The sequence below is a fragment of the Hydra viridissima genome, unplaced genomic scaffold (assembly GCF_058129835.1).
Source record: "Hydra viridissima isolate aposymbiotic clone 2 unplaced genomic scaffold, HvirCarnegie_v1 scaffold_5, whole genome shotgun sequence".
NCBI classification, from domain to species: domain Eukaryota; kingdom Metazoa; phylum Cnidaria; class Hydrozoa; order Anthoathecata; family Hydridae; genus Hydra; species Hydra viridissima.
In genome coordinates, this window is record NW_028324304.1 from 10694427 (window position 1) to 10703216 (window position 8790).

The 8790-nt window shown below is 27.5% G+C and overlaps 1 protein-coding gene, 1 long non-coding RNA gene and 1 pseudogene across 4 annotated transcripts in view; 2 read left to right on the forward strand and 1 right to left on the reverse strand.

Moving 5' to 3' along the window:
* Positions 1 to 83: 83 nt before the first annotated feature.
* LOC149888605 (presenilin-associated rhomboid-like protein, mitochondrial pseudogene) lies at positions 84 to 1301 on the reverse strand (annotated as a pseudogene). Its single transcript, XR_016452928.1, has one exon. The product of XR_016452928.1 is annotated as a presenilin-associated rhomboid-like protein, mitochondrial pseudogene (transcript).
* Positions 1302 to 4328: 3027 nt separating this feature from the next.
* The window catches only part of LOC149888606 (uncharacterized), a 12147-nt gene continuing 7685 nt past the window's right edge, over positions 4329 to 8790 (forward strand). Inside the window, exon 1 of the long non-coding RNA XR_016452432.1 lies at positions 4329 to 4393. This is a non-coding gene — a long non-coding RNA (uncharacterized LOC149888606). The remainder of the gene's footprint in view (positions 4394 to 8790) is intronic.
* LOC149888607 (uncharacterized) overlaps positions 6878 to 8790 on the forward strand; it is a 2837-nt gene continuing 924 nt past the window's right edge. Inside the window, exons 1-3 of one of the 2 annotated variants that reach the window (XM_090087169.1) lie at positions 6878 to 7242; positions 8212 to 8272; positions 8434 to 8606. In XM_090087169.1, the coding sequence (XP_089943295.1) occupies positions 8478 to 8606 (129 nt within the window). In that variant the 5' untranslated portion in view covers positions 6878 to 7242; positions 8212 to 8272; positions 8434 to 8477. Of the gene's footprint in view, positions 7243 to 7853; positions 7943 to 8211; positions 8273 to 8433; positions 8607 to 8790 lie in introns of those variants that run through there. The other variant, XM_090087170.1, reaches the window with a different exon arrangement.

Here is an 8790-nt window from a genome sequence, read left to right on the forward strand (position 1 = left end):
GTCTTCATTAATTACCATTTAGACAAAAAGTAATAAAACTCTTATGAGAACATCTCTTAGAGGAGTAGCACATTAAATTTTTTTTTTGGAATGGGAGAGATTTTGACCACATGGAATGAGAGCACTATAAAGGCTTTGCACATTAAATACTATCAATGTCAATAGGAATATCATAAAACAGTCATGTTTTAACAAAAATGAAGTTGAAAATTTCCATAATATATTGAAAATAAAGCATTTAAAGTATTCTCCTTTAAAATCAAAAATGCAAAAAAAAAAAAAAAAAAAATGAGTTACATGGATAATTCAGTAAATAATTTATGCATATTAATCAACAAACGATTTACGTTCTTTATGCCACCATTTTTGTACTATTTCCCGTTTGTCCCATGTCCATTTATGGCCATGTAATATATACCAAGCACCAAACACTGTTCCACCAAGATGAGCAGCATGATCAAAAACTTTCCACCCTAATATTAATCCAGTTAAATCTAATGCTATAATTCCATATAGTGCAGTTCCGGCAGAGAATGTAAAGAAAGGCAAAAATAAAATTGAAAGACGTGATTCTGGTTTTTCAATGCAACACACTGCTAAAACTGCAAGAAGAGCTCCAGATGCCCCTAAAGATGGAACATTTATCCCACGTAACACTTTCAAGTAATGACTCACTAGAGAAGCAAAAGTTCCTCCTGTCAAATAAAATGCTAAAAATTGCTCTGTTCCTAGAATTGATTGAATAAGGGGGGAAAAACTCCATAACACAAACATATTAGTAAAAATATGCCATGCTTCAGAATGGCTAAATACTGATAATAATAATGTTGACAATCTTTTGTTAGTAGGTGAACAAAGAAACCAGTTTTTCATAAATCTATGAGCAGCTGTAACTTTCCAACATAAAAAAATACAAGTGTTTAGTGAAATTATGCATACAATGACTTTATTTCCATAAGACAACCTATTCCACCACTCATTTAGCTTACTACGAAATACTAAAGCTTTGTTGCTACTTTTTTCTTTAAACCATTTATCAACCATTTTTGATTTATTCAAAATTTCATTTCGTGTCCTTTCATACTGAAGGATGGCACATCCTGCAAATGATGTGATTCCAACACTTGCAGTAAATATTATCGGATAAATCAGTTTACCAGTTCTTTGATTTGAAGCACCAACTAAGGTGTATTTTCTAATAGATTTAATAGAAGTAAGCCATGATTGTGCTCTTGTTCTTCTTGCAAACATGCCAATTAAGGACATGTTTAAAGCTACTAAAATATATGCATAAATCTTGATTGTTTTATATCTATCTATATTAATACCTCTCTCTCTCTCTCTCTTTCTCTTTCTCTTTCTCTTTCTCTTTCTCTCTCTCTCTCTCTCTCTCTCTCTCTCTCTCTCTCTATATATATATATATATATATATATATATATATATATATATATATATATATATATATATATATATATATATATATATATATATATGTATATATATATATATATATATAATATATATATATAATATATAGAGAGGTATTAATATAGATAGATATTGATATAGATGGATGGACAATTATTTCCAAAAACAACCAGACCATTTTTTTTTTTTTTTTGTAAACTTATAAACTTATAATTTAAGATGTTTATAAATTATGTTCATAATACATATTTGGTTTTATGTCATAAAACAAAATTTAAAGAAAATATTGACCTGACTTGATTTATTTTCAAGAAAAATTATTCTGAAATAAAATTTGCATCAGGGTGTCATAACTAAAACATACAATTAAAATTAAAAATGATACTGAATGTAACAATAAAATAAATTTAAAAAAACTGATAAATCAAAATGGTACAACAACAATAAAAATCAAAATACATATTTAAAATATCTTCAATGTGTTTTTTTTTTTTTTAAACTATACAACTCTTTTGGATTTATTTAACAAAGTTGTTGAAAATTTTAGTTTGAACTCTTCTTCAAATGGTATCTATTTCTTGTTTTAGACTACTTATGGAATATATTAAGACCTTGATTAACTTTTTATCCATCCAAGCCCAATTAATTGGATTCAAACATGGTTAACAAGCTGGCCATAGCAGTAAATTTATTTACTTTTCTTTCATCCAAGTTTGATTAAATGAAGTGTGTGAGCAGAATCCATACCTTGTTGAAACTACCTCTGGTTTTGATCAATCGACATTACACTAATAGAACCATGCAGATCTTTAGCGTCTCTATGTAGGTGTGCTGGTTGATTTTTCCTATATAGATATTACAAACTTACTCCAGTAAAATTAAAGCAGCTTCAAATACCATCGCACTACCACTACTTTGCAATTTTCGAACGAAAGAGCCATTGATACACTTTTCAGATTTGCTTTTTCAGTTCTTCATCAGATAAAAATACTTGCTTTCACTTCTTAGACGACCTTAATCTTGTGAGATTATCACTGGCCGTCAACATCGGTTTTCTGACTGCTGCATAAACACCAGATATTCCCAAGTAAAAATGTTTTTCACAGACTTCGTTTAATGCTTTGGCAAATTCGTGTTAACAGAATTTTAGATTGGCTTTAAAAAGTATGACTGTTTTCCCACTCTATAGTTATTTTGAACTTCTGGGTTGTGCATAATTTTGATGCCACCTATGGTTTTAAATGTTTTTAGAGAGTTTTTGCTTCGTTTACTGTTTTCGATACATTTATATTTTATCTTAACTTTCAGATTGTCTCAAAATCTCAAAAAAATGTGCCCACAGCGTGAGCTGAAATGAAACTTCACGATTGTTTTTTTAAATGTGAGCGACGCATCGAATCGTATCATTTAACATGGTCAATTCATAGCGTTCGATGCGTCGTTAAGATGTTAAAAAATGCATCGAAAATCCTTCATCGTTAAACAATGCATCGAAAGACTGCATCGTTAAACAATGTATCGAAAAAAAGAAAAATAAAATATAAAACAGCTAAATTCAAATCTTAAATTTTATTTCGTCATTGATATGGGTGAAGTAATTCCAAACTAAGGAAACTTTTGGTGTCTGGAAGGGAAAAAAATTTAAGTTTAAGTTATAATTAGTAATCATAAAAAATCGATTAATGTATTTTCAAAGTCGACCGAAATCGACTAATACATTTTTAAAATCGAGTAAGTCGACTAAAAGTTGATTTACTCGATTTTAAAAATGTATTAGTCGATTTCGGAATATTTTAATAAAAAATTTATTATTATCATATACTTTAATGTTGCTTGACAATTTATTTTTTAGATGCCATGAAAAAAATAGAACTTCAAGAGAGTAAACAAAGAAACCAGGTCGTATGTAATACTGTCATAATAACACATGCTGTTGTTATATCAAGAGCATTTTCTTTGTTCATTTTTAATTCATCTGATCTATTAGATGAATTAAAAATCGAATAAACAAACAAAATTACTATCACAAAGTAGAGAAGAAAAAAAACACAGATAAGCATTTTAAATTATTTTTTACAACAACTAAAGCAAAAATTAACAAAAGCTTAACTAATAACAAAAAAAGTGACGTAGATGGGTGGGGACAGATGGGGCGGCCAAACTTTTTTTGGGGTAGCAGATTATTAAAACTTTTTCGCATCTTTAACTGAGTGTCATAACTTATTACTTAACATTTCGTTTTAAAAGCATCAACTGGTTACTATAATGAGAAAAAGGAAACATTAATGAAGCGGTGCTACATACAGTAGGCTAAGAGTTAAGTTTATGTGATACTGCAATTTAGGTTCAATATTTAGCTATTTTGGTTGAATTAAAAAACCGCTATGAGTGATATTCTTACGCATGGCTCAATCTTTATAAATAATTTATTTTTACAAGATAAACTACTTATAAAGATATCTCTTTAGGAATTCGTCAGCATAATAGCATTATTAAAGGTTGAAAAAATTAAATCAAGTGAAAAAAAAGAAATAAGAATGTCATGATGATTACCTGATTAGTAAGAAACCCATAGTCGATTAAATCGACTATTCGATTTTTCAAAGTCGACTAATTTCGATTTTTGACGAGTCGACTTTTAGTTGATTTAGTGGAAGTCGATAACAACACAAATTTTAAGTAAAAAAAGCCTACCTTGTTGATTGTCGATCGCTGGTAGAAGATTGTTGCAGAAAATGTTCACTGATATGGGTTCAAAATTTGAATGATTTTAAAAATTTCAAATTAGCAATATTTATCTGTGTTTTATTAATAGGTCATTTAATTTAATGATTTGCGATTGAAAATATACTAAACGATCTATATAGTTAATTTATGATACATTTTATTTGTTTGTTATCTTTTCTCATGCGAAATGTTGGGATATCGTAAGGAGCATAATCGGAAATCGAAAAAACAACTAACGTAAGTAATTTTACACCATTTTAATATTTATCTAGCACATCGTAAATCGTTCAAATACATTTTTGTTTGATTAACAGTGTTCGATGCATCGAACAAACTAATTGGGTTCGATGCATTGAACAAGCAAATTGGGTTCGATGCATTGAATGCGATAAGTTGTTTCTTTAATCGAACTGATCGTCGCTCCCTATTTTTTAGTTTTTCGAGAACAGCGTGTCAGGATATTTTTTACGGATTCACTTTTTATCCTGATTTTTGAAAGTTTTAGGGAAGATATATAGATTTGAAAAATATAATTCATAAACCTCGACTCCATTGTCTCAGAATTTGTTTCATGAAACAGATTTTAGTTCTAACAAAATAAAACAATGAAATGCTACAAAAACACTTTTTGGTTCATGATTAAATATTTTGAGGGTTCAGAAATCAGAACACCTTTTTTAGATTTATTTTTGGCCTTTTCTTGTTTGTTTGTTTGGTTTTTGCGAATGAATAAAAATAGTTTTAAAAAGTTTTCTTTTCACTCTAAAATAAAAGATGTAACTTTATTTATTTACTAAAACACGTAACAATCAATAAATGTTTTGTGAAAAAAAAACCTATAGAAAACTTTTTTATCACAAATATTGGTTGGCCCTCACCTAGCTTAAGGCACAGGGAACTTCCTTGCAGTTCCTTGTGAGTATCTATAATATAACCCAAAATCCAAGAAGCAGTATTGAGTATTTCTGCAAATTTCACAAAATGGTAAATTTGCAAATAGAAAATTATTTAAAATTATTTTTTGACAAAAAAAAAATAAACAAAAAAAAATCAACAAGAGATTGTAAATTTAAGTTCATAGACATAATTTAAGGGAATAATGTTGCAAAGTCTAGACACAGAATTGGTAAATTTGATTACGTAAAGACCACGAATACATATAAACTTGTTCGACGAAAAGCCAGACACTCATGAATATCAGATGAAGTTAAACGTTTATTAACAATCGAGAATAGTGCTGGCGAAACCTATTCGGGAATGGAATCAGATGACATGAATGATCTAAAAGAATAATACTGCCATGCAGGGCCGCCGAGAGGGGGGGGGGCCCAAAGGGACAGTTTGTCCCGGGCGGCAGATGTCGATGGGGCGCCAGATGCCGAAGTAAAATGAAAATAGTTTTTTTAATCTTAAAATGTCATAATTGAAATGTATATATTACTCGCATTATATCATTATTTTTAATTTCTCGAAAAAATTTTAAAATACGAACTCATCATTGATTTCGTACTCTATACGCAGTTAAATTAAAAATGTCCCTTGAGATTTTAGCATTCATCAGACTAAAGTAAAAAAACGTAAACGTTGATAATTAGCAATAACAAACTGTGAATACAATTTAGAAATAATTCTATTCAGAATTTAGAAAGTAATAGTAAATATTTTTCAACTCTTTACGATCAACTTATTTATGGTAATTCATATTTAAGATTTATATTTAACTATTGAAATATTGATTTATGGGATTAGCTTTTTGAGATTGAGTTTATAATTTTTTTATTTATTTTTTATTTATGCGTACGGTTTTTTTATTTATGCGTACGGTTATTTACAGTAACTGTTAATAATGAATCGTAAAAAACTTTTTGGTGCCCAAAACAGGGCATTGGCTTCCAAAAGGGTAAAAGAATGTGAAAAAAATAAACAAACGCTCCAAGAATTACGTTGGTTTTACAAAGCTACTAATCAAAATACTGATTTGAAGGTGAGTTAGTAGAAATATATAGGTCTATAAATATATATATATATATGTATATATATATATATATATATATATATATATATATATATATATATATATATATATATATATATATAATTTTCGAAGCGATTTACGAATATTTTCGAAATTAATCATTTTTCATACAATGCCAATATTCGATGCAGAGGGTGAAAGATCTTTTAGTAAACTTAAGATTATAAATAACCATTTCAGAGCCACCATGGGACAAGAGCGACTTTCAAATCTTATGATGTTGTCTATTGAAAATGATCTCGCGAAATGATTGTCATATGATGAAGTAATTTATAATTTTGCCTCGAAAAAAGCTCGAAATTTTATTTAAATTAGGAATTGTTTATGCTGTGGTTAGTTAGCAAAAAATGAAATAAAGTGTAAAGGCATAACCCAGCAAACATGTCAGCGTTGAATCAACGTTGAAAACCGGTCGCAGCGTAGAAAAAGCGTTACAGTGACAAAAACAACGTCTTTTCAACGTTGAATCAATGTCCATTTTTGTATACTAAATCGCGGTAAATTGAAACGTTGAATAAGCGTTGAAATTGTAACGTAATTTAGCTTCTCAAAATAAAACGTTTATTCAACGTGGAATCACTTTACGCAAAAAAGCCACTTTAAAACGTTTCAAAATTTATGCATAATCAACGTTAAAAATAAACCGCTTTTTAAACATTACATTTTCAACGTTGAAAAAGCGTTTAAATTTCAACGTATATTATCTTCTCAAAAAATCGCGTTTATTCAACGTTGAATAAAAGTACGCAAATAATCACAGTAAAAACGTCGCAAAGTTTAAGGTTTATCAACGTTACACATTAGCTGCTTTTTCAACGTATTTAAGCTATTTATAAAACAACGTTTATTCAACGTTACATATGCCAACGTTGAAAATGTGGTAATTAAAAAACGTTGAAAAAGTGTTTTTTTGCCAACGTTAATAAAACGTTGCTTTCGCAACGTTGAGGAAGTAGCACATTGACAATTTTTGTGTAATTGATGTAGCCATTACAAAAATAATTTGCCGTAGTGGAAAGGCAAGGAAAACTTAATAGAATGCATGCAGATGGTATAAAAAATATTTTAAAGTTATATTTTATAACCTATTTTTAATGCGACTAATTTAAAACTTTTAGATTTTATATCAAAGTGTATATAATATACATAAATCTCAGGGTAAATTCTATTTATTCAGGTTATTTTTGTCTGTATTTTTATTTTATTTTAAGTTGACCATTTTAATAAAATGCTCAACTTTTTAAAAAAAGTTATTTCTTAGTTATAAATAGTACTTTATTTTAACAATGTTCAGATGTACAAAGTAATATCAAAGCTTATAAAATATAATAAGTCAGACTAAATTTAGTCTGTTAACAGACTAAACTTTAAAGACACATTGTGTGTTTGTATGTCTGTATTATATATTCATGCTTTTTTTAAAATTTCACATAAATGTATATAAATATCTATACAAAATGAATTTCAGCTCAGTCAGTAGCAAACTTTGGACATTTTTAAATTAGTTGTTGGAGTAGTAAACCATTAAAAGAAAATTCTGCCTCAAACATTTTCAAAACATGGCAGCTATTTGTATATATACACATAAATTATATATATATATATATATATATATATATATATATATATATATATATATATATATATATATATATATATATATATATATTATAATGGCTTCACAATCTTGGGCTTAAGTTTTTTATTTTGAAAATAAGATTGAAACAGAGGCAGTTGTTCCATCTTGTTGGGTAAAAGATAGTTGGTTATTTTTACTGCATTCATTGCTATATTAATTGTTAAATATGAATTAAAAAAAACTATTATTAATGTTTTATATTAATAGTGAAGTGCAATATCAAATAAACTTTTTTCTTTCTAATTTGGGATAAGTAATATTTTGAATCTGTTTATTTTGTTATTATTGCCTAGATATATATTGTAATCTGTTTACACTTATTCTACATTTTAGTTTTTACATTTATGGTTTATATTTATTTTACTAAATAATTATTAATAGATAAAGAAGCATGTGAAGGATTTAATTTCATGACTCTGGAATGAGGAATCTGAAGAAGAATGTGAGTAATTATGTTTGTGAATAATTGTGTTTCTTTTTTGATTTGTCTTTTCTTTGTTTTTTATATGGTAAAGAATAAAAAAAAAAAAAAAAAGAACTGTATGTATGTATTTAAAAAAAAAAATGTATATACATGCTTAATAAATTGCTTTTTTTTTTTAGAATTTCAGAAAAAGGTTTTTAAACAACTTTTAGAAATTAAAAGTATGGTAAAGGATCTTCAAAATGTTTCTTCATTTGTATCCGAAGATCTGCAAATAAATGCATTGAGTTCAATAGAACAACTTATTGAGCTAGATACTACATTAAATGACAGTGTCATTTTTTCTAAATGGGTAAGTTCCCCTGTTGCTATTGCTAGTTTGAATTTTTTCTTTATATTGTCATGGTAAATTGATTTACCTTATTAACTGAAAAGTTGATTAAAGAATATAATTTTATTTTATTTATTATAATTTGTCATTCTATACATACTTTTTGTTTTTTCAAGTTTCAATGTTTTTTAATTTGTTTAAAAAT